The sequence below is a fragment of the Vidua chalybeata genome, chromosome 12, assembly GCF_026979565.1.
Source record: "Vidua chalybeata isolate OUT-0048 chromosome 12, bVidCha1 merged haplotype, whole genome shotgun sequence".
NCBI lineage: Eukaryota > Metazoa > Chordata > Aves > Passeriformes > Viduidae > Vidua > Vidua chalybeata.
Window position 1 is genome coordinate 3,482,802 of NC_071541.1, and position 26,450 is coordinate 3,509,251.

A 26,450-nucleotide genomic window follows, 5' to 3' on the forward strand; every position below is an offset into this window, starting at 1 on the left:
CGCAGGCGGCGGCGCGGCCGCGGCTCCGGCTCCGGCTCCGGCTCCGGCTGCGGCTGCGGCTCCTTCCCGGCGCTCCGGGACCGGCGGGGACGGGGCACGGCCGCGGGCCGGGCCGGGGGCTCAGCTGCCTCTCGGGCGGCGGCGACGGGAGCGGCTCATACTTATTTATTCCCGTTCTCCGCCTCTCCCCCGGCCCGTCTCCGCACTCCGGGTACTTTTTCTGGGCTCTTTTTTTTTTTTTTTTTTTTTTTTTCCCTTTTTCCTTTTCTTCGGTTGTTTGCGGCGGAGCGGAAGGAGGATGGGGTTCGAGCTGGATCGCTTCAGCGGGGAGGTGGATCCCGACTTCAAGTGCAACCTGTGCAACAAGGTGCTGGAGGACCCGCTGACCACCCCGTGCGGACACGTCTTCTGCGCGGGCTGCGTGCTGCCCTGGGTGGTGCAGCAGGGCAGCTGCCCCGTCAACTGCCAGCGCATCTCCACCAAGGAGCTCAACCACGTCCTGCCCCTCAAGAGCCTCATCCTCAAGCTGGACATCAAGTGCGACAACCACGCGCGGGGCTGCGAGGCGGTGGTGCCGCTGCAGCACCTGGGCGAGCACGCCGAGACCTGCGACTTCTCGCCGGCCAAGTGCCGCAACCGCGGCTGCCGCCAGGTGCTCAACCTGCGCGATGTGGAAGCGCACATGCGGGAGCGCTGCGAGGCGCGGCCCGCGGGGCTGTGCGAGCAGGGCTGCGGGCTGGTGCTGACCCACGGCGAGCGCCGGGCCGGCGGCCACGGCTGCCTGCGGGCGCTGCGCGCACACGGGGCCGCGCTGCAGGCGCGGGCGGCCGCGCTGGAGAAGGCGCTGAAGAAGGAGGCGCTGCGCGCCGGCAAGCGGGAGCAGTCGCTGCTGTCGCGGCTGGCGGCGGCGCAGCTGGAGCTGCAGGTGACGGCGCTGCGCTACCAGAAGCGCTTCACGCAGTACAGCGCCCGCCTGGACGCGCTGGCCCGCGCCCGCGCAGCCTCCCCCGGCAAGGTAAGGATGGGCCCCGCGCTGCCCGGGGTCCCCCGAGATGTGCCTTGTCCCTCGGGACGCTCCTTGTCCCTCGGGACGCGCCTTGTCCCTCGGGACGCGCCTTGTCCCTCGGGACGCTCCTTGTCCCTCGGGACGCGCCTTGTCCCTCGGGACGCTCCTTGTCCCTTGGGACGCGCCTTGTCCCTCGGGACGCTCCTTGTCCCTCGGGACGCTCCTTGTCCCCCGGGACGCGCCTTGTCCCCCGGGACGCGCCTTGTCCCCCGGGATGTGCCTTGTCCCCCGGGACGCTCCTTGTCCCCCGGGACGCGCCTTGTCCCCCGGGACGCTCCTGGTCCCCCGGGATGTGCCTTGTCCCCCGGGATGCGCCTTGTCCCCCGGGATGCGCCTTGTCCCCCGGGATGTGCCTTGTCCCTCGGGACGCTCCTTGTCCCCCGGGATGTGCCTTGTCCCCCGGGATGCGCCTTGTCCCGTGCGCGACGCCCGGGGCGTTCCCCGTGTGCAGGGTTTCTCCTGGAGAGCCCATCCGGCCGCAAATCCTTTCAACTATTTGAGCTTTTGGGGTTTAATAGGGGTAATATGCCGCTTTCTATAGGTACATCTTTAAGTGGTACATCTGTAGGTACATCTTTCTGTAGGTACGGTTTTTAGTGTGGCCGTCGTTGCTGGCTGGACCCCATGAGGTAACTCGCACGGAAAAGTAACAAGGTCGCGGTGTTACTGTTTTCTCTTGGTTCTCTTCCCCCAAGAAAACTCTAAAAGTGGAATTTCCAGGGCTGGAAATGGTATTAAAGCAGCAGAAATTGACTCCCAGGAGTCACACAAAGTGGAGTGAATTGGAAGAAGCCTCTGTGACCCAATGCTTTCCAGAGCCTGAGCTCACCTGGCATCCCATAATAGGGCTTCCTACAAAATGCAGGCTTTGGGATTAACTATGATGCAGCTCGGACACCTCACCAGCTATTTCAGGATCTGCAGCCATCATCTTTGTAACATCCACATCCAAATACAAGACAGCTGCTGTGTACTTGTGATTTCTTTCCCAGTGTCACACAGGGTTCTTTAATTAGGAAGGGAAAAATTAACTTGATTTCAACCCCTCAAAATTAGACCATTTATAAAATGACCAGAATCAAAAGCCAGAGCTACAACAATCCCCAAGTTTTAATTGGAATGAGGCTCCCCAGCGAGGGAAGCCCTGGAAGCCAATTATCTTTTAAATGAAGACATTCAGAGTCCTCCCAGTGACCTGGAATGTGCTACCACAGACACAGCAGTATTAAACTGTTCAAAACTGTCAAACATCTGTATTCACACCTCTGGTAATGTTGACGCTCTAAAAGCTGTGTAAAGGAAATAAAACTTCATGTCAGAGGATCTTTTTTTTTTTTTTTTTTTTTTTTTAACCTTCTTAGGAATCCAGGACAGAACCCATCCTGTTTTCCCTAACTCAAACCAGAAAATATTTTAATACTAAATGAACTATTCTGACTTCGGGCAATACTGGGTGTTTGCTGGTCAAAATCCTAGCAATGCCACTAAAATAAATCAGGGGTTCACAGTCATATCAAGATTCAGGACAGTTCTGTCTCCCCCTTTTCCTGCAGCACTTTGCCATGGCATTCTGGGGGCTTTCTGCTCCCACAGCCTGGCACACAGCTGATGACAGGAGAGCCCTGCACACTGTCCTGCTGTCAGAAACCATCTCACCCAATCCCTGCCTCCTCATCGTTGCTCTCCTTTATTCTCACACCACCCTTTTTTCGTGGCTGGTGCTGATGATGTTGTGTTTGCATCGTTTGGCTCCGTACACGGTCGGGAGCTGCTGTAATCCTGAGAGCTGCTCCTTCTTAGCTGCAAATGTTCATGACACCTATTTTCAGCTATACTTCCCATCGGATTTATGGGTACAGCTGGCCCAGACCCCTGTGCTGGGTCCAGCCCCGTTACAAAGGGCTGTTGTGCACTTCTGTGGAGCAGCCACCAGTCTGGAGAAAGCTGGGAGGTGTCATGTCACCGCAGCCCTGGGCCAGCGGTCAGTCAATTACGTGTCTTTCACAGCATTTTGGGCAGCTGGCCAACACTAACAGCTCTCTGCTGCCCAGCTCCCAGGCAAGCACAAACAGCAAACTTGCATCTTTGTGACACGGAGAGTTTAGTAAAAGACCTGTGGTGATCACCTAGTGCAGGGGATGCTTTCCCTCTTTGGGGCTGTGGCAGGCTTCCAAGCGTGGGGTTGTTTTCTCAGAGACAGTAGCACAGGCTGTGCAGGAACACTCAGCAGGACGTATAAATTTTCCTAAGGATTATGTCCCTGAACACAGGGATTAGAGGTATGGTAGTGTGAAATAACCAATTTGCTGTCATTATTTAAATTATGACCATTATTCATCTTTCATACATTCTCAGATGTAGTAGTTTGGTCTGTGCTAAGCACAAGTAGGCTGAGCACCAACAATCCGGGTTCATAGCTTGCAAGTGGTGATTGCAGAACTTACTGTGGGGTGTTCTGGCTCCTCAGTAGATGGAGAAAAAGGGTTTTCTGGCTTGCCTGCCTGATGGCTGCTTGCTGCTGCAGATGTAGAACCAATCCAGAATAAATCAGATCACACATCCTGTAGTCAAAACAGAAGAAATGCCCACATACAGTTGTGTTTAAATGCTTAGTCAAAGGGGAAGTACCATATTGAGTGACACTAGACCATTCTTTAAAGACCCAAATTCGTGGTCTTTTGGCAGCTTTGGAGACCCAGGCTGGGATTCACCTTAGCATAGACTTTGTGATGCTGGATGAATCACAGCTTTGCTGTGCTTTCATCTACCATTTCTGAGGTGAATTCTATAGCAACACCATAACCTTAATGAGAGAAGACATAAATAAATATATATTTTTATACACACACTCATCTGTAAGCATCTCACAATTTTATAAGGCAGGCAGATGTGCCTTAAGTGACCCCAGTTGTGATACCCATGAGTATTATCACTGAGGGAACACCTTAATTTCACTCTGTACAGTTCAAAGGTTTATTCAGAGAATGACTTTATTCCTTGGTGGAAAGAGGAGAGGCTTATTGAGGATGAGCTTGAGGAGGGAGTGGCAGGGAAGGTGGAGTGTCTCCCTCAAAATTAGTATTTCCTTCGATCAGACATGTCAGTCATGAAATATCAAAGTCTAAACAATCAAGAAAAAACTTGTACAATTCAAACAAGGCTTAATCCTTGATGAAACACAACACTGTGCACACCTCTTGATAAGCTGATCTGGTCAATCCCTTATTTACACAGCCAGCAAAGTCCTGTGGGAAGCAGCAAGGGGAGAGGGAATTGGAAGCAGTTGACAGCCCAGGGTGGAAACCCTTCTGCTCCCCTGGTAACCAAAGACAGGGACTGACTTTAAATGGATCAGCCAGGCCAGAACCAGTTATGGTCTGACGTTCAGGACCTCTGTGGTGGTGGTGGTGGTGACACAGATTTGAATTCTGTAAGAACCGAGTGAAGTCCTTTAAAACAAGATGATGTTTTTCTCAGCCTGTCCCCAAGCAGGATGGGCCAGGCTGGTCCTGGCAGCCCTTTCACCAGTGAAGAAGGAGCTGAGGTGCCTGCTCTGGTGAAGGCAGACCTTCTTAGCCACTGCACTACCAAAGAAATTAGTCTTTGCTATCAAAAGGGAAAGGCAGTCTATTAGCTGCACATTACTCAGCTGGGAAGTGCAGTAATTTCAAGAATTATGTTTAAGAGTTCTGTTCAGCTGTGGGAATACAACATGCCAGGAACCATCAGGTCTGCTGCCGGAGCAGCTGCCGGGGCAGGGCTGGCCCCTGGCCACCACATTTCCACAGTTACCTCACTGTTTAATGACTGCTCTGCTGGAACGCCAGATCTTGGAGGGGAGAGAAAGGCAGAGCCCTGGAAAAATCATTTGCATCGTGGCTTCCTTCTGAAGAGAAGGAGAAGGTTGTTGAAGGAGTCGTTAGGAGCTGAGATGTGAGTGTGCAGAAGTGGCCAAGCGTCAGAGCGAGGTGCTGCTGCCTCCCCAGGGCTGGGCAGTTCTGCACACACAGTGGGGCTGGAACGTGACTGCTGCCATGGGGAGCATGGAGACAAAGCCACCAGAAAAACCTGGAAATGTCTTTAAAAGCCCTGCAGACAGAAGTACTTTTTCAGAAGTACCTACAGAAAGCTGCATTAGTTGTTTCTTTTCCCTCACAACCCAACTGATCCAATCCCACCTGCTTTAATACTTGTTCAGCCAGGTGTAAAAGTGTCAAATCAAAGCCACATAGGGAGACTTTAATGAAAACAGGCAACTCTAATTACTGAAAATGTCTTGAGAGCAATGTTGTAATTGTTTTTTGATTGTTCTAATTGATTTGCCTTCTTAAGTAGGGGTAATAGAAGGAAACAGTCATGCTAGCATGTGCTTGTCTTTCAAATCCAGAATCATCAGTGCTTGAAAGTGGTCTCACAGGACTGGAAATTTGTTCCTTGGAATCCTGTCTGAGGTCTGGGTCTGTAGACTTGCAGGGAAATAGATTTTACTTCATTTTTCATTTCTCTTCTGGGTACCTGGTTCTCTCTGCTGCCAAGTGCTGGCAGATTCAAACGAAATCAGAGTTTGTTCATGTTCCTCTGTATCAGGTCCAAGTCTCTTTATGCCTCGATCATTAGGGAAGATAATGATCAGAAAGTGACGTAGAAGTTGTAAAGCACATTTTCAGGTGGAGCTGTTGGTGCAGTTCCCCCGTGGAGGAGCTCGGAGTGTGCGGTCAGTGGAGCTCTGCCAGTTCACACTGGCAGGGAATTGGGCTTCCTTATCATCCCCAAATCTCTGGGAGTAATTCAGTAATCCAGGATTACTTTGACACTTTTTATGACTTTAATAGACATTAATATTTGATTGACAACTTCAAATTGACATGTCAGAAGAAAAATGCACAAACTAAAACCATCTGCATTGAATCACAATGTAACTGTTGCAATTTTTGTCATTAATTGGTTATGAAAACCAGACTTTTAAGATAACTTCCTCAAATTGTTTTGTGTTCATAACTTTTTCACCCCTTGGATAAAACAAAGAAAATTGTTTTGGAGGTAGAAAAGTTCATCAGTATCTCTAGAAGCACACACTGATCCTCTTCTGATCTCTAAATGTTGTTATTCAGAGGGCTTTTTGTGGTGCTCTGCTGTTGTTTGTTGTGTTGTAAATAACAACACTAGACTGAGACTGAAGGGAGAACTGTGAACATTTAGTTGTCTTTAATAGCTCACACACTTAGTTTTGTCTTTGATTCCCATGGTGGAGCAGTCTCCAAGAGTGCTAATGGAATGCTTTTCTAGATAAATTAAGTTAAAATTAAAAGTTAATAGGCCTAAGTAGCATCCCTGTGTCATAAAGGCATTTTGTAGGAGTTTGTAGTTAGGAACAAGCTGGGATGAGAGACCAGGATAACAGAGCCTGTTCACACAGCCCCCCAAATTATCACATGTCCTTCCAGTATATCTTAGTTGTATGCTGTTTGTCCAGAAAACTATTCACTGCAGAATTTCATATTTTAGGGGATTAACATGATGATTTTCAGTGATGGGAGATTTCTGTTTTGCTAGTCTTAAAACGCCAGAGGAAAAAAATCATGCACAGCAGGTGCTGTGAATAGCAATTGCCATTCTGGGCCTGTGGCAAAATTTGTCACAGTTTTGTTTAATGCTGTTTTCTAAAACTCTGCCGAGAATGTTGTGCTTGATACTATTTAAAACAATGTCACTTAAAACAATGTCACGTAGTCAGCAGGAGAGAGAGGCAATGCAAGGATCCAGTCCTAAGGTTCAGTCACCCCCAAGCACTGGAAAAGTCAAAGAGTTTGACTACTGGAAACGTGGAGTATTTTACATAACACATCACATATGACTGGGTCAAGTAGTTGCAGGAACCAGCATTGCATATAAACCCCTTCTGTTGCTGTTAAGTGTCTCACTGTAGATCTCAATAAAAAAGACACATAAATCTTAGGGGAGGTTCTGCTGCTGGAGCTCAGTGGGGTGGCTGGAGCAGCCACTGGGAGCTGCAAAGTTATTCCAAACATTTGTCTCTAAACTACGAGGGGATTTAACAAAAATGAGAAAGCAACAAAAAACCTGGGTAGAAGTATTGCCTGTCCTGTTTATCCCCTACACACAATGTTTTGAATGTGTTTGTCTGTTTTTTGTAGGGTGAAGAAACTAAAGCACTGACTCTGGTCCTTCATCGGGACTCTGGATCTCTTGGATTTAATATTATTGGTGGCCGGCCATGCGTGGTATGTTAATTGTTAAAATATGTTTGCCCTTTCCAGTTGGGAAAAGCATGTAGGTCAACACTTAGAGGAAAAATGTTGCTGACAAGCATTTGGTCCTCTTGGGATTCTTTCAGAGCAGTTCTTCCACTGAGATTGTGTGGATGTCTATTAACTACGCTGCCTTTTCTCTCACTGCCTGTTTATTCTTGCATATCACAGCCAGCACCCCTAATCCTAGTGCAGTGCCACTCCCAAAATGATAAAACCCACAGTGGCTCTTTCTCAGACCATACTGCTGTGAAGTTCATGGGTTGAGAGCCACAACTTTAGTGCCTTTCATTAAAAAAAAAAAAAAAATTATTTACTCTCCTTTCCAGCAGAGATCCAGCAGCCCTCTGTGCAGGTGAAGGGATGAACTTAAACAGCTTGGTTTTGAGTTCTGTGATTTCAGCAGATGTTTCCCACACCACACACTCACTAATGTATTTTTTCGGGATGCTTTTTTGGCTAGAGCTGCTGCATATGACTTTAATTACATCAAGGAGTGGATTATACCTTGTCCTAGTAATTTAGAAAGTATTCAGAACTACTTCTTGGCTGCTCAGAAATCTGACATTAATCATGATTTATTCCTAGTGAATTCACTTCAAAGTTATTCTTTCTTTAGAGTTTTTCAAATTTCTGAGACATCGTTCTGCACTGGTAGAAGCACAATACACAGGAATGTGAAAATACCTTGTTAGGTGTAAGGTGTTTTCATGGGTTTATTTTCAAGTCTCCAGAGGAAAAGCCGTGCAACTAAAAATGAAAATTGCACTCTTGTCTTATGTTTGATGTGCAAGCAGGCTGTGTCTCACTGGATTTTGCTGTGAGAATAATTGTAATGACAATTACTCCTGAGCTGGCTGAAGTCAGAGGAAAATGATAATCAAGCAACTAATTTACCTAATGGAAGCCCATCCCTGTTTGCTTAATCTTTCAAAATCGGAGTATCAGTCTTTCTCATTAGCACAAAGTGATTCCATATTAAGACATCAGTAAGAATATTTCTCTCAAATTCCTTGCACTGTTGTGACATGGACAAGCTTCAGCTGAGGGCAGATAAGAGGGACAATAATGTGTTTTCCTTTTCATCCTTGAAGGACAATCAGGATGGCTCCTCCAGCGAAGGAATTTTTGTATCCAAAATAGTTGACACTGGGCCTGCTGCTAAGGAAGGAGGGCTGCAAATCCACGACAGGATCATTGAGGTAAGAGAATACACTCTTAACAGTGTGAGCTCCAGCTCAGGCCTTCACATGGCACGTTTGCTGTGGGTTTGGGAGAGTGGACTGTGGTAAACACTGTCTAGAACATCTGTCTGTGAAAATATTCTGGGCTTGATTCAGTGCTGACCTCCAGGGCTTTAGGTATAGTCCTTCCCTAAATATAGAAACCAGATTATGGATGGTATGTGCATGTCCTGAGTTTCTGAGGAGCTCGCATCTCTCTGGTATGCCATAGATAGTTCTTTTTTAAGCTGTTGGAAACTTGGAAGTTATTTAGTTAAAACCATATGTGAAATATCTGTGGTGTAAAGCACGATGTTATTTTTCTTGGTATTTAAGTTTTGAACAGTCAGGGAAAATTCCACTCTGCGATTTCTCTATGGTTTATCATAAACCTAAGTAACCCCTTTAATGTTGTTTGTGAGTTCTTACATTACTTAGATCGCAGTCTGAATTTCTTCTCATTTTGCCAAAGTCTTGACCTCAATAAAAAGCTCTTCCTGTGAAGGAGATGGTTGCATGAAAGTTTTATTTAAATTTTCAGAGAGCAAATTTCTTTTTTAGGGGGGGAGAGAGAGAAAGAAAAAGTTTCATTTTCATGAAACACAATGCAGGTGACGGTGAGTCAGTTCCCATTGTCTGGCATTTTGCAGTTAAGAAAAAGTCTTCCTCACGGTCTTATTTTTGTAGGCTGCAGAAACTTTGAGATTCTATTGTTCAAAAAGATAAGTGTGGTGTTGGTTGCCAAGGATATCATGGAACAGCCAGTTTCTCTAAGTAATGGAATTCCATTGCTCTTATGTTTTGCAAATGAGCAATAAACAGCTGTTAAGGATTTTCTGTTGGCAGGGGACAACTTTTGCTTTTTCTGTACTGTTATGGCAAATTGTATTCACAATCTAGTAAGGGTATAAAATATTAATTAAGTTTCTTCATTTGGGAAAGAATGGAGCCACAGTAGCAGAACTATAAAAAGATAAGAAGCTGAGCTTGAAATGTGAAATGATCCAGAGCTGCTCAAACCCTGTGTGTGATGTAACATAATTGTGAAAAGGTCTGGACAGTTTTGTGAGAACTCTGTGATTTTGTTGCAACTGAAGGTTTCCCATAAGCCTGAATTTCCCCACAGCCTCCTTGGAAAGCTGACATCCGTTTCTGAAGTAGTGCACAGTCACATAAACCAAACAACTGTATGAAAACCAAAACTCTGGGAGATCAAATACCCCAGGGTTAGGAAATGTGCTGGTCCTGGTTCAGGCTCCGTGAGTTGTGGAAGTGACCCTGGCTCACAGCGCAGGGGACAAGGGCAGCCAACCTCCACGGGCTCTGCACCATCTGCTCTCTTGCAAGGGACCTCCTTCCTTCTGATTTTACTTTTTGCTCCTTCCCTACTGCTCCCCAGGCTTAGTGTTGGTGCAGGCTGAGGAAGGAGTGCCACTCTGTGTGTCCAGAGGAGCTGAGAGGGACATGAGGGGACAGGCTGGGTGAGCTTCCTGCCCTGTCCCCTCCACGAGCAGAGCCACGCCTGTGCCAGCAGTGTTTGTGCAGAGCCTTTTGCACAGTTCAAGCTGCATTTTCAGACAAGAGAAAAACCCAGAACAAAGACATTAGAGGGATTTGTTGGATTAATAACATGCCAGGGGTAGCAGGAACCCATGTGTTGACATGGGGCTGACACGTGTTGACAGCTCTTGTTGTGCTGACCACAAACTCATTGTCATATTTACTCTCCTCACCTCTAAATATACACAAAATGCTGATGAAAATGGAGCACACTGTTTCCCAAGGGCTGGCTTTGGGTGCCTCCAGACCAGCATCTCACTCAGGATCAGGAATGTCCTGTGGAAGCAAGCCTTGAGTGGTGCCCAGCTAATGTGGTTTGATTCCCATGGTGGAGCAGTCTCCAAGAGTGCTAATGGAATGCTTTTCTAGATAAATTAATTTGTTTCCTGCAGCCCAGCCACTACAGGCATCCAGTTCACAGCACTAGACTGGAGTGCTCTAAAAGTGAGCCCTTTAAAACACAGATACTGTGGACAGCAGCTGTTTCATCCTGTGTTCTCTGCAGTTTATATTTAGCACATTTTATCTAACCTTGCTCTGGATAAGGAAAAAGGGGATCCCTCCTGCATCGAGGCATCTAAGTGAGTTTATCATCCTGATGTCTCATTATCTTAGATAATTGGAATACCTGTAAACAATCTAGGTGAGAATTAGTAATGGCCACTGGTGGTGTCCTTCTAGAGGCAAGTATTTTTTATAACCTTCACACTGTCAAAGTTTAGATTTGGGAGTTTGACTCAAAAATTATTTACAGATGTAGCTGTAACTAGGAGGACACAGCTGGAGAACTTGGCACAGAGCAGAGCATCCTAGCAGGTCACATTTGCTTTCAAAGGCATAAAAAATGGTGAGGAAAGATGGCAACTTACTTCCTTAGAACTGAATTTAGCTATCTAGAACTTCTTCAACTTGTTCATTCAATATTAAGGTTTTATGTATCATCAGCATGATTCTGAACAGACTCTTCCACAAAGAATTCTTATTCCAGTATAAGATGCTGAGCATAACATCTCCCTAATTAATTCCAGCATCCATCACAGAGAATTTACAATGAAGTAAAACACAAATCATTTGATTTCCTTTTGGAAAATGTTTCTTTGCTGCAGATCTTCTGGTGAATGTGTTTTGGAGGACACATAAAATAAGAGCATGTCACTTCTCATTTTCAGAACTGCCACAACATTTCTAATTACTGAGCAGGGATTAGGCAGAGTGAAATACAGAAACATCGGGGTACTGTTCAGAGCTGATAGCAGAAGCAGTTTTTTATTGCTGTTTGCTTGCACATTCTATCCCCTGACAATTTGATCCAGAGATAACCTTGGAATTATGTCAGAGATAATTTTTAAACATATTTTCCTTATGTAATTTGGGTTTCCTGTAATGCATTTTTCAGAAGGTTAAATGCAAATTTAATCAGGTTTAAGAATTGACTTGAATTTTCTTTACAAGCAATTTTTTGGCCCTTTTTATATCATTGAAATAAGTAATGGCACTGTGAGGTCTGTGCTGCTACTACTAAATGACAAAAACCAAGATGAATGTTGCATGGTCTGTGCTACTCAGTCATCAGAGCAGCATGTAGCAAATACAGAGAAATAGCCTTTTTCTTGTATTTTCTTTTACAGAATCTGTTGAATAATGATATTTAGTGCTTACATATGACCATGAAGGTCATGTTGTGACTATTAACTGCTTAATAATTTCCCCTCACTGTTTAATAATACCCTTACTCTGTAAATGGGTAACCTGAGGCACAGAGGGAAAGAAGTTCTTGAAGTTCTTGCCAGATTAGGGTTAAAGATTTGGATTTTGGTGGTTTTGTAACTTCTTTATGTAAACCACAGCTTCTCCTTACCTGTGTTTGTTCTCAGATTTTTCACAGTGACTTTAGGAGTGAGGAAGTCACGATTCTGGGAGATTTCTTCTGCTTTGACTACACATTTTTCATGCAGTTCTGTACTTGTACACTCAAAGCCAGCAGCTGATTTCAACTGGTGATATACGGAGGTATTGTTAAGATGTTCCATAGCAAATTGCCACGTTAAAAGCATGCTGAAACTATTGATTTTTTTTCTGCAAAGGAATCACTGTTCTCATAGATATCATTTTTGTCAGGGTAACAAAATGGTCCTAATTTCCTCTCTCAACAGAAGTTGGTTCAGGTCCCAGCCCTGAATGCCTCTATGCAGCTGCTTGGCATTTCTTAAGACAAAATCAGATTTTTCAGCGTTATTATTTTTAAGCACATCAGCCCTGAAAGAGTATAAATTAAATCTGGCATTCTCTTCTCACTAACTGGTAAACTTGTTTGTTTAGCCCTGGGACTGCTTGGGAAGAAGGAGGCTTTTGAAAAGGCTGACTGCTCGCCACCTTAAGAAGTTTGCAGCACAATTAGGGTACTGTTGAGGTAGTATAAACTGTCACAGCTTTGCTGAAACCTGGAGGATTTATGCCATCTGGGACTCGCTGGTGTTTCATGCTGCTCACAGGAAGGATCATTAGTTTAGGAGTTGAGAACACGTCTTAGTTCATTTGATTGATTTTCCCCAAAGCACACTCATGTGCTACAAATTACAGGCTGCTTTTCCAGGACGTGCATTTCTTCACAGATTACACACGAGAACAATGAAACTTTTTAGCAAATCTTGTGGATGTACAAACAAAATTCGCCGTTTGCTGCGGGCTCCCTGTTCACCCTGTAGTAAGTGTGGTGTTTTGGCAGGGCCACTTTCTGCTCACAGGAGGGGGTTAGGTGGATTTCAGGGAGATTAATTTGGTAGCTGTGTTCACAGCACAGCCTCTGAAAAGTCACATCAGCGCAGAGAAATCCACAGAGGAATGGCAGGAAAGGACACTGGCAGGAGCATGGTGAACCTTTCCCTGACAGTGACACAAAGTGAAGCAAGGATGGCTGTAAAACTGAGTGAATGAATAAAAGAAGAAGCATTCCTTGTGGTCTGGTGGTGCGTGATGGGTCTCGTTTTTCCAGCAGACTGAGCCTGTGGCTGAAAGGGCTCAGTGTACTGCTGGGCTGGCTGCACTGTCAGAGCACACTTGTGCTGCCCTGGGTGCCCTGCTCACCTATCACCACTCACAGGCATCTTCCACAAACACACACTCAATAAAATCACTGTCTGAACACCGCCTTCAATTCCTGATTTGCACTTTTTAAAACAATGCCAGCTTTAGCAGGATAATCCTAAGCCTGCAGCTCCTTGCAGGACGCTCGGTGCCAGCTGAACTCTGACAAGGATATGGATTTAACAGAATTGTCATGAATGGAAAACTCAGCTCTGCCAACAAGATTTACTGTGCAGCTCCGTACGCTCAGGAATTAATTTTCTAGAAGAAAACATTTTCAGACAGTGACTTCAAATTGGCTGTTGCAGTTCCTGCCAGGACACGCAAGCACACGAGAGCATTTGTGGGGAACGAACGCGGCGGGGCAGCCAGTGCAGCTAGAGCAGAGTCAGCTCTTTTTGGAGTTTATGCTCCCAGAAAACTGTCCAAGGCCTTTGTCCATGTCTGTTAATGGTGTCTCACAAAGCAGCATCGTGCCTGTGCTAAAACAGAGATCCCACAGCTTGGTCGAAAGGGAGCAATAATAACAACCCAAAGAGGAAAATGTAAATGAAAACAGGCGGCCTTGGTTGTCGCTGCATTTTTTCCTCTCATAAATTTATTTCCCTGATTTCATACCAGCACTGCAGGCTGAGCTGTGGCAGGGAGGTGGGGAAAGCAGGGGGATGAGCCAGAGAATGAACCAAAGAGGTGCAACAGGATTTCTACACTAAATCCTGTAATATTGTTCTTCCCACAAACAAAACCAGAAAAATAAATTGGATGGAACGAAAATATAAGTGTTGCAAATAAAAAAAAAAAAAGCAATTTTGTTTCAAATATTATGGACCAATCTTCTCTGACCTGCAGGCTGCAGAGCTCAGGTTATAAGCACATTTCATGCTGCAACTTTTGAAAAGGTCCAGTGCGGGCTTCCCTCAAATTTCCACACCATCTTATTCCTTCTTCTTTTTAATACAAGTCCACATCATGCTGACCCTAAGTGTAATGTGGGCATTTTGAATCTGTGGAAGCTTAGAATATTGGTCTCAAGGGCATGTTGAATGAATAAGAGGTAATTAAGTTATCAAAAAAAAGCTCTCTTAAACTCAGGAATAGATCCCTTATGTGTAACACATCTTAAATTAATGGGATTATGGTTTGGAGTCCTTTCTCCCCTGCACTTCCCTCCACTCTTGCTTTCCTTGCTCACACAGTCTGCTTGAAAACAATCATTTCAGTCTTTAGCCAGCATGAGATCGCTCCCATAAAACCATCAGTGCTCTCGAGATGGGGACCATGACAACTGTGCACAAATCAGGAAAAGAGCTGCCACTGCTGGAAGTGGGAGGAATGCCAAATTTTTTCTGGGATGGAGCATCCACAGTCCTTGCAGAGAAGTTAAATAATGTTGCTCATGTTTGTGTTGGAATTGCGGTTAAACAGGAAATTGCTCTTGAGAAAAAGGAGAATCAATTATGAGGAATTTGCTTTCCAGGTTGGATCCTCTTGCCTCAAACTTTGCCTTACTGTACAGTTGGAAAAACTGGGGGGAAAGTCCTACTGATACAGTGTTTTAAAACACAGTGAAAGTCACAGATTGTTTAGCAAATGTTGTTTCTCTTTGGTGTGGTTAACTTGTTTGGGACCACAAGGAACAAGTCTGGAGAGGAAATGCAAACTGCTTTGATAATTTCCAGTCAAATCTCACAAGAAGTCAGGGACTCACTCCACTGACTCCTGTGGTGATGAATTCCCTCATCCATCCTCCCTCAGCTGTGTTTGCCATTTTCTGCTAAACCAATCCTTGCTAATTGCCTGGATAATCCAGCTCTTGGTGGGTGCCTGCCTGCCTTGGGTGAGGCAGGGAGAGGTTGTTCCAAGCCTGGTGTGGCACCTGGTGCTGCAGGTCAGCCCTGGCTTGGGACCTGGGACAGTTTGTGATGAATTCAAAATACAAACCACTTATCAATCTAGAATTTGGGGTTAGGAATTATTACTCTGTCAAAGTGAAAAATAGCTGGTTCATCCTCTGTAGCTCATCAGAGAGAAACGTGTCAGACTCCAACAAATGCTTGCCCATTTTAAAGGATGCTAATAGAGCATATAACAATGGGACAATTTAATCTTTTCATTTGTGGTGCAATTTCTTGCATTTTAAATCATCTCGTCAGTTTTCCACATTTCAAGCCAAACCATTATGATTAACTGCTAGGTTTTATTTTTAGATTTTTGAATGCGCGGAGTCTTTTTAGAGAAAACACACAGAATGTCCTATCAACTATTTTCACACATTTGGTATCATAATTGGGCAATCAGGCACAATCATCCTTAATTTAGTACATATGTGGCACATTACCATGCCAAGTGGGTTAAAGATATGCATGAAATAAGTGTAAATTAACTGACAAAAGGAGAAAGCTCAGACCAGCGCTATCAAAAGGCACTTGAGTCACATTTGCATAACTCTTCATTTGGAATTAAAAATGGAATTTGTTCAGGAAACGTGAAAAATGGCAAGTGTGAGAGAATGACCAAATCTGCCCGGGGATCCCAAATCCTGATCCTGCAGCTCAGCCCTGGTTAATTTGGATGGAGGGAGTTTTCTTCAGGACACGAGCGTGGTGCTGTTCTGGTGAGAAGTACAAAGAAAGTCTCTCCTGCCTAGTGGGCTTTGTGGTTTTAATGACAAATAAGGTGTTTAATAGTAAACAAAATTGATTCCAGTGTGGGTTTTTTTGTTTGTTTTAGCAAATTTGCCAAATGTGGGGGTATGGTAGGACAAGAAACACTCCGGACAGGAAAGCCTGGAAAAGGAGAGTGCTCAACAGAAATTTATCAAATGTACTGTAGCAAATTGTATGGCAATTATGGCTTTAGATTCATACTCTCCTTCATACATGAGGCTTTTTCCTTAATTAATTAATTAATTAATTCTTTACACTATGAAAATTATCCACAATTAACGGCAGTTCTGGGCTTGAAACACCGAGAGGTGACAACTTATCAGCATTGGGAATTTCGTTCCAACACTCTTGACTGCTGCTTTACTTTGTGCATGTTTTGATAAATTCCAAAACTACGTAACCTGACTTTATGTTCCACTACAAAGTGCAACTACAGGACTTGTAAAGTTTTTAGGCTCTCATAAATACAAATGGGACTGGGCTGACAATAACAGCAGTTGAAAAATTTTGCTTCACCACTGAGGCTTTTAAATGAAAACAGTATTTTCCTTTTAAGACTTTTATTATGCATTTTTAGTATCCAAAGTAAATTTGTGTTGTGTTAGCTTTCATATAAAGTTGTGCCATCTTTAAAGAAGCTTCTATCTGTAAAGTCTTATATGTCTAAAGAGGATTTACCTCTGAAAGGGGAATTTGGGTTTTAAAGGCTGTGTGGGGGAATATTCCATCCAGAAAGGAAGGCTGAGCCTTTGGGGTGAAGGAGGAGTGGTGCAGGAGGGCAGTGTGGGCTGAGCAGTAAATGGTGGAGACACATCCCATCTCTGTGTGCATCCCTTTTGTGAGGCACCAGGGGATTCCTAGTCCCAACGAGTGCAAACGCTGCAAGTGTCTTATCTCCAGCTTAAATTATGCATTAAATGTGCTTCACTTGTGTGGAGCAGGTGGAAAAAGAGGCAGAGTGTGGAATACAGTATCTTTTTTTAGTGCAAGCCCCTTTTCCATAGTCTGATTGAGCCTGGTGTTAAAATACTCTTTAAAGAAATCACTAATTTCTAGATCCCTTATTGTAGGACTGGACCTGTGGATCTCAGGAAAGGCATTCCCTTTCCCACTGGCACAGTTATCATCCACAGCCCCAGAGGAGTATCCACATTAATTATATGCTCCATTTAACAGCAGAACAAAATTAATCCTGTTTGGACAGAGATTAGATGCCATATGAAGAGCTGTGTCTGGTCTCTCCAGTGTGGTGAATTTTATCTCCTAGTGGTTGCATTTAACCTTTATTATTTTTTGCCATCATCCACATGACTTTGAAGGGCACAAAAGTGTGCAGAGCTGAAAGCAAGGAACAGGTTTGGGGATGGAGCCTGGCTCAGGATCCAGTTTAATTCCTGCACAGGTTTTCAAAGACGGGAGCCACAGGTGCTCAGTCCTGGAAACTACCATAAAACTGTTGGGAGTACTGGAATGCAATTTTATCCAATCTCCAATTTTATCAAAGAGAGTAAAATCACTGGATGTTGCCAAGGATCACGGCATGGCTGGGGTTGGAGAGGACCTCTGGAGAGCAGCTAATCCAGCCCTTGCTCCCAGCAGGGTCAGACAGAGCCTGGACCTGGGAATAAAAGCTCACACACATTCTGCACGTGAATAGTCCTTTGGGCTGAGCAGGAATTTGAGCTGAAAACTGGCAAATATTATACATCTGCTTGATTGATTGGATGAATATGAGAAAGAAACCAGCAACAGGAAGGGAGAGTGAAAATGTTTCCTGAACCATTTGAAGGTGGGAGGAGGAAAAAAAAAAAAAGAAGAAATTTTTAGTGCTATTTTTTTTTCCTTCTCTCAGTTCTGCAGGCCTCCCAGCTCAGGAAGATTTAGTTTACTTCTTAAAAGATCTTGCTTATAAAGCAGACCTTTTTCTGTTTCTGGCCAGCTCTAATAAAAATTAGCAGTAACTTTAGCAGCTGCCGTACCACATGACTGCTTGGAATTGCATAACTTCTTTTTCCTCCTAAAGAAACACACAAAGATCATCTGATCTCCACCCTTGCAGCCTTCTCCAAAGTGTTTTTCTCTAACTGGATTCCTAAACAGAAATCTTTTTCTCCTTTCTTTTAACAAGCCTCTTTTCTCAAGCCCAAAATCTGACAGCAAATGGTGAGGGGCTCTGGGCAGAGCTTTCATCAGTTACATGAATAAGGTGATTATTTGTATTTTTGCTACTTCAAGCTCTATTACTGTTTATAAGTAAGAAGCCATGCCACATAAAAGAAAAAAAATATATTTTTGTGGCTGAAATTATGGGGATTTAGGGCCTTTATTTCTGGGAGCATGGGTTTGGATGCAGGAACATTGTGGTTTGCCAAGGATGAGGGCATGGTGGGAAGGACAAGGCTTCTGTGGCCACTCCAGATGTAAACTGGACACAGACTGTTGGCTCAGACCAGGTCCTCTTTGGAAATCCCCAAGTACCCAACCTGATCTGCAGACAGAGGGGATGGAAATTGGAAACTGAAAATTGTCAGCCTCTTCTAGATGGGTGACATATGGAGATGAAATTGCCTAATTGTGTTTCCCTTTAGCAAAAAAAAACCCAAGTTGATCACCTTCATCAAAACCTAAGAACAAATAACCTCTTTTCTGTACAGCACTTTTTTTCCAAGCAACTTTCTTGCAAAGGAAAAAAAAAATGTTTTGTCATGATACTCCACTGACTGCATATTTATTTATCTCTCCCTTGTAGCTCATTCAGAATTCATTCCTCTTTTTTAAGTCTTAAAGAATTCTCCTGTCTATAGTTACAAGGAAGGCTTAAATGATTGAATGAAAAAAAAAAAAACCCATGTGTGTCAGACTCTTTAAAGCTTGCTTCATCCTAAATCCAAACAAACAAAGCCAGGTGATGATAATATCATGGAATATGAAATCTTGCTGAAAAACCAAGGCTGCTGGCACCCAGGGAAGCTCTGGAAGCTGCACCTCTTGGAGCCAGACACTGCCTTACACCCAGTTATGTTCCCATACTTAAGCTGAGCCAGTTCTCTTAACCACAATAAAATCAGAATAAAATGTGAATTTATGTAATTCTCACTTTTGTATTTTCTCTGCTAGTGGTATTTCCCTTTTCCAGCTAGCTTGTCAAGAACCCTAACTCTCATTTTGGAGTGCAAGTCTGGCCCCTTGGGTGCTGGGGATGCACAGATGCACTGAGCTGTCTTAGCTGCACTCACAGCTCAGAAGTGTCCTGCTAGCAACTCTTGTTTTAATTTCAGTGTCCACACAGCCAGCCCTGTGATTCCTTCCTGTGTTTGAAGGAGCCAGCACATACTGAGCCACTTCTTTTTAATCCAACTTTTCCTTGTTTTCCCTTCATTTTGGCCTCCTTCTTTCCCCTTAAAGCCTTTGTAGGCAAAGTTTCCTCTGCAGCAGGGGAATTGTTTACTGTTTCTATTACAAACCTTTCTCTAGCAATGAGGACCTTCTCCTTCAGTTTTTGCCAGTTTTATGTCCTGCTGCTAATTAAAATGCTCTCTGCCTTTCTCTGCTTCTAAGTTGACCCAAAAGCAAGACTTTTGGTTGCCTCACTGGAGGAGGCATTTGCAGACTTGCTGAGCAGCTGATGTTAAAGTGAGTTACCAACCCAGGATGGATCCAAGGGTGGCAGAGAGAGCAGTGCATGGTATTTCAGCCTCCAGCACATCTCCAGTCTCAGTTAGTGACAAATAGATGTATCTTAGCTTAAAATTCACTTCTGGATGAAATATTTACCTTTACAGCCCACTGAAGGCCACTTTCCCTGCTCTGACACTGCAGTTCAGTTCCTTTTCCCAGCCTGCCTACCCCAGACCCTGCTGTGGTTCTTTGTTAGACACCCAAACTCGTTAGATTAATGAGAAACACTTTAGTGACTCAGTGTCTCCGTGGCTTTTTTAGTGACTTCTTAGTATCTCAGGCAGAAGTAGGAGCTGGGAGGCTGAGAAGATGCTGTGAAGTTTCTTTTGGGATGAAATGAGTTTTGTGCATAGTCTAAGAGAAAAGCCCTCCGGACTGGAATGACACTCAGTCATTTAAACTTTATGTTTGCTTTGAATGCTGTGTTACAATTTGAACAGATTTACAGAACAAAGGAGCCAGACCTAAGATGATACACTTGTCACTGCCTCTGTCCCTTTTGTCCCAAATAACTAAAAATAACTTGCTTTCTTTTGTTTATCCCCTTGCCTGAGGTGCTCCTCAGCATGGACAAGATGCAGAGACTGGTGTTTAGCTCTTGTTTGTGTCTGATTACATGGACTGAATTCCCCTCCTTCAGAAAACCTTTGGAGAAAAACTAAGCCCAAGAGCTTTTAACTGCTTAGGAAGTGTTTTCCTGCCATTTCAGGAAAAAAATGCAATTATCATGGCTGCTTCAAGGGAGTTGTCACTGAAGCGATAAACCATGGTAGAATTTACTTATCCTTGTAGGAAAATGCAAATTAAGGCTATAAATGGAGGTCTTGGGAAAGGTCCTGACCGCTTTTTGCCACCAGGCTCATAATCACCCCCAGTCATTCATATTCCGTGGCAATCAGGTGATGTACATCATCTTCTGCAGGGGCAAAAAGGATTGGGAAGTTAAGGGTGCAAGTGAAACATGCTGAAAGAATAAATGCCTTTGTTTGTATCTATCCTTCACGTGTTAATCACTTGTTAACTGCAAACCACAACATTTCAAGCCATGCAAGGCCTTTCTCCAAGGAAATTGAACTGGGTGGCCAGGGATAGTAGGATGGTATTTTAAAAGTTGCTAAAAATTGAAAGGCAAACGCTGAAGTAAGAAGCACAATGTGTGATTAATTTGGTATCTGTCTAGCTGAAGTCAGCAGTGAAGATTTCACTAAGAGAGTTTTTGGGAGCTGATGGCCACATTCATAAAGTCTATTCTAAGTGAGGGATAAAAAGTAGATTTACAACGATTGCTTGGAAATATTACTGGAGGTTCTGTGCAAGCCTGTAGATCTGTAGGTGAGCAGACACCCCTGGGATAAAGCTGCCCCATAAATTGTCTATCACAGTGGAGAAACTGAAGCATGTTTTATATGTTCAGGCTAAGTGGGGGATTTGTTTTACTACAGCCAAAGTTGCTACTTATTTGCCTAAATTAGAGGATATGCATTAGATAAACAGCAACTGGGGTCTTGGGCACTGCTCAGTGTCAGGATCCATAGACATGGGAAAATAATCTACAAGTGACAAATTTGCTGATCTGTAACAGGCACAAATGTATTTTCCATCTCTTTTCAATACATTAAAACATTAACTCATCTTTGGAGAATCCAAATTGTGGTATTTGACACTTGAGAAGAATTTTATGGAAAACAATGTCAGATTTTCAGTTCAGTCTCCCACTTGGTAACAACGCAGTTGTTGTAAACAGCTCCATTTCTGCTTCCACATTTGCAACTGCTTTTATCCTCCCAATAAACCAGATTTTTGACAGGAGAAAGTGAACCACAATGTATTATGTTGCTGCCTAAGTATTACATATTTCCTTTTTAAGCAAATGAAATGCAACATTATCTTAATGTTTGAAAATGAAAAACATTGTTTTGTTTTTTTTTTTTTCAGAGTATTCCTGTTATTTTGTTACAGTGCAGTCATTTTCGAGTCCTGATTTTAAATTTTGATTTCTGTCATTAACTGCAGAGTAGATACAGGCTTGGGACCTGGAGTAATGACTTTTCAACTGAAACACACTGACTTCTACCACTCTAAGTGATTTAGAGAGGCATCAGACTTGTGTTATTGTCAGGCATCCAAGTTATTTAAAATTACTTTCCCCTGAATGTAAATTTTTGTGCATGTCATGATCTAACTAGATTTATTCTATTCAAGTTTATAGTTCAGCTCCGCAGTTAAAAGTTTTCTTTTGCTTGGATGTACAAATTCAACAAATTCTAGATCAAGGTCAGTTCTAAAGCTCCAGTTTATTTTGGTTGTTCTCTCCCAACCATTACTTTGTCCATCATTTAAATTGCCTTTGGATTAAAGTATTTTGTTGTATCAAAACACGGGGCATTTTAGGCATTAAGAGCACTGAGCATATCTCTGAATCACAAATGGGCCTGATTTTTGTTTTTCTTCATCCTGTACTGTGTCAGACAGAGGATTTCCTACCGTTGTTTGGGAAAAGAAAGCTGGAGCTGGAAAGGAAAGCATAAAACTGATTGCCTGATGGTTTCGTGTTACAGACCACCTACCCTGAGAGGGGAGTAATTGAAATTCTGAAGAAGAAAAAAGCCATAGCCCAGCAACAAACAAATAAGGGAAAGCTTAGTGGAAAATTAGTGGAACAATAAAATATGATTCCATTTTGGTAAAACTTTAGTGCTTGGAATAGCTTTACATGGGAGAAAATAAAAAGCAAAAGGAGCCACTTAAGGGAAAGCCATTAGACAGACATTTAGAGACTTTCTAGACAGACCTAATATAATTTTATACACTTAACTTGCTATATAAAATCCGTGTATATTCAGATGTTGTCTTACATAATTCCTTGACTTTACAGTTAAAAGAAGGGAAAATAAATAGATAAGAAAGGGAAAGAAAATAAAGCATGCATCTCTCCAAAAGGGGCTTTTTTTAGGGAAGAAAGCACAGGGCAAGATGTTTTAAATTCTTTTGGGATCTCAACAGGCAATTTATCTGTAAACTATTTTTATAAAGTCTCAGTTAGTGACAAATAGATGTATCTTAGCTTAAAATTCACTTCTGGGTGAAATATTTACGTAACTTTATTCACATTCACCCTTAAATAATCTGGTTTGCTTTGGGGCATTGTGTACAGTAAATTCTACACACATCTGATTAAAGGGCAGCTCTGTCCCTGGGGATTCCTGCTCACCTACAAATCATAGATTTTCCCAAAATAGGAGAATCTGACTGCAAAACCACAGATTGGTGTGGAGCACTGAACTCAAGGCAGAGCATTACCACAATCAGTTTCGGGTATTCAGTTGAGTGTATGAAGAACTTTAAATAACAAAAAATAAAAAAAAAGCTGTCAACTGAAGCTGGAAGTTCACTGAGAATATTTTCCAGAGACAACAGCTACACCTCACTGCTGTTTGTCTGGCTGCTCAGCTTCCATGAGAACATTGTGGAGGAATTTAGAGGGGGCTAAAGCCTTTTATTCCCATAGACATTTATCTCCATCCCAGTCACTCGGGAATCCAAGAGCACAAGTGCAGAGGCCAAGTGGACACATCCTGGCTGGTGGAACAGGCTGTGTTCCTGTGCTGCAAGCCAGCAAGAAGTGAGAGTGTTCTTGCCTTGGTAACCCTGAGGGGATGAAATTTGGGTTGTGATCTCTTCTTTTGGGGTGAGTGTGAATCCATCTATTGTTTCATGGGAGAACAGCTGCAGGGGACACCAGGGAAGTTTGCAGGAGGAGGGAAAAGCTGATTTTTCTTCAAGATGGAGCTGAAGGTTTTCTGGTTAAACAGATGTTCCTGCAGTGGCTGTTTTGTACTGATAGAATCAGTTCTCAGTCTGTAGAAGCCAATAGGTTCAATGAAGCAAAATGATGTCCAATCCATTTTAAGAGGCACCAGGGCAAATTTCTCACTTCACACACTTAAACCAAGGTAAGATTTCAGTTATAAATCAAAATGGCCATTCCTGCCCTGTCAGTAGAGGAGGAATCCCACAGGAGCAGCTGCCAGGCTGCTGTGAAGGCTCACACTCCCTTTCCTTTTCAGGTGGGGACTGGGATTGTTTCAAAGACCCCTTTTAAGAGACCCCTTTCGCTGAGCTTTGGGATGTGGAAAGACACTGGAAACTATTTTGAATCCTTGCAACAGGTGGTTAGAGTCAAACTGCAGTACAGGAAAGTTGTAGTCCTTCCAAGGTTTTCATTTTAGCCACATGAATTATTTCTCATTTAGTGAGACAAGAGTTTCAGCAAGTTGTGCACATAATTTCTATTTTTTTTTTTTCTAATAAGCAGTCAGGGCAAGGGTGACTTCTATTATTTCTGTCTCAAAATGTGTGTGAGCAAAAAAACATCTCATCTCATATGCAACAGCAGCACAATGACCAGATGTCTTGTTTATGCTTTAAAATATTTTTGTTCCAGTCCACAGATGAAATTCTTTCCACTTTAAAAATGGTCAGCTTGAACTTGGGCAGTTAAAGGATTCCTGATGACAGAGCTGGATGAGCCAGCAAGACACACACTCTTCTCAAGGTCTTTCTTACATTGAATTAATATCAATTCCTTTCATGGCCTGAGGTGAGACTGTAAAATTTTCTCTGTTGTTTTTATTGTTCCTCTGGACGGGACCAGATTTGGGCCCCAAGACCCAGCAAGAGCAGAATACTGCCCAAAAACTGAACTAAGGCTGCCCTCAGCCCTGCATGGTCAGAGGGGTTTGCAGAATCTCCATTCCTATTTCTTCCAGGAGTACAAGAATATTCTTGAACAAATACACATCAGAAACTGTCCCATGTGAAGGTTTCATGGTTCTTCCTTGCAGTGCCCACTGTCAGTTCTAAAACCCACACAGTCCATGTCTGAAATCCTTACCAAAAAAAGAGTTGTGCTCATTTAAATCATAGTTCACACAGCAGTGCCCTCATGGAATTCCTTCAGCTCTTACAAATCTTCCCTGCTGCAGTCAGCACAGTCACACTGCCTCTGCTTCTTCCAGTGGAGGAGGTAGGAAAGGAAAATGATCAGATACTGGTAATATCAAGAGCCTGCTAAAATTAATTGTGTTACTACTGCCAGTGCTAAATGGGGAAATGAACTGAGTGGGGTGAATGGAGCAGAACAGACTTGGAGGTAAATAACAGTGTTTTACATAAGCATCAAATATTTCACTGTTTTACAGCCAGATTGTTACTCCTGACAACTGCTGCACTGGGATAAAGAGGGTTTGCTCTCCCCATTTCTGGCTTTCTCACATCCTCAGAGCTGCTCATGCCTGGAGGAGGTGTTAAGAATCAGCTCTGTGTCAGTGCCATGGGGCATCTGAGGGGTTTTTACTTCCTCAGCTCTCCCAGTGGAAGCCTAAGGTTTATTTCAGCAGCTCACCAGATACCAAACAGGGCTGCCCATCAGGATGGGGACTTGTTTTGGCTGCAGTGGGGTTGTTTCACACAGTCTGCACTGCAGAGGGTGGGCACCTTCTGTCCTCCTCAACCTCTAACCCACCACAGACCATTCACACAAAATCCAAGGCTGTGGCTCACCATTTGTTATTGTTACTGGAATAGTGCCTGGGGACCCTCACAGAAATCAAATCCCCATTGTCACCAGGGCTTGTCTCAAATAAAGTGAAACATAAATATTCAAAAATGTACAACAGGGCGAAGCCAAGAGGAGTTTTGTCACAATTGTTGTCAGAAGTGACTCACAGAAGCTCAATTTACCCACTCTGGGCTGGGACCCCAAGCCTTTAGTCCAGGGAGTGACTTAACCACAAAGGCAGCAGCTTCCCTTGGAGGGGGGAATAAATCCACAATTGTAATCCCCCCCAGGTTTAGTGCTACTCCTGGGTATAGACGGAAGCTCGTGGTAGTTTCACAGTGCCTTTGTCTAGACTAAGATTTAGATAGATAATTCTAAAAATTCAATGTATGACACATGTAAGATAAATTACTGTATGCTGAGCTAGACAGGGGAAGGGTTAGGATCTGTATTAAAGTATAGATCACACCTACACTGGTTTTGGGGGTATTTTTGGTTATGCTAGTCCAGACTTGCTAACCAGTTCTAACAGAATTGGAACCAGAGGAATTAGGGCACAGCATAAAGTGACAGAAAAATGAACAGAGATAAAATTAGGGAAAATATCCCTTCATTTATAACATAATGCTTTTTAGAATTTTACTCATCCTTAAAATTTAAATCAGATACCTTGAGACTAAGAGAACACTAAGAAGTCTGGGACAAAATAGGAATCTTTTCAGAAAAGTCTTGAAAACAAATATTTAGATTGTTGAAATACTTCTTGAGCCACAGCTAGAGCACCTGCAGTTCTATATCCTATAAACAAGCTTTACCTGGATTTCCATCAAGAATGGGAAAGCACCCATGATACAGATAACAGCTGCTTAAAATTCCAATTGTATTAAAGTTTGGTTTATCCATGAATTAAGTATTTAACTATAGCGTGCTATATTTGATTGTTTCTAACAACAATTAATGCTACTCCTTTAAATAAAAAGCACAACGTGCATCAGTGTCAGATGGAGAAAGCATTTATTCTGTGTGTACCTAAGAGTCCCAGAGGGAGATTGGGGTGTCCAAGGAATGCAGGGTGGGGTGGGCTGTGGCTTCCCTTCAGCCCTGGCTGTCAGAACAGCCCCAAATTGCTCTTTCTGCTGCCATTTTTAGTGATTTGGTATCAGCAGCTCCAGCCCCTGGGAAGATAAGAGGGGGCACATGAGCTCTGCAGGGCTGTGGGGCAGGACTATATCAGTCTGGCAGCTGTTCTGTGATGGGGAAGGTATGTGACAGCTCGGGGCAGGCTCCAACAAATGGCACCCACTCCCAAAAAACGGGCTCCGAATGACCTGCCCCCCAAGGCTG

At 43.6% G+C, this 26,450-nt stretch overlaps 1 protein-coding gene across 1 annotated transcript in view; it reads left to right on the forward strand.

Moving 5' to 3' along the window:
* The first annotated feature begins 221 nt into the window (after positions 1-221).
* PDZRN3 (PDZ domain containing ring finger 3) overlaps positions 222-26,450 on the forward strand; it is a 130,321-nt gene continuing 104,092 nt past the window's right edge. Inside the window, exons 1-3 of the mRNA XM_053954089.1 lie at positions 222-1,015; positions 7,222-7,308; positions 8,430-8,537. Of these exons, the coding sequence (XP_053810064.1) occupies positions 299-1,015; positions 7,222-7,308; positions 8,430-8,537 (912 nt within the window). The 5' untranslated portion in view covers positions 222-298. The remainder of the gene's footprint in view (positions 1,016-7,221; positions 7,309-8,429; positions 8,538-26,450) is intronic.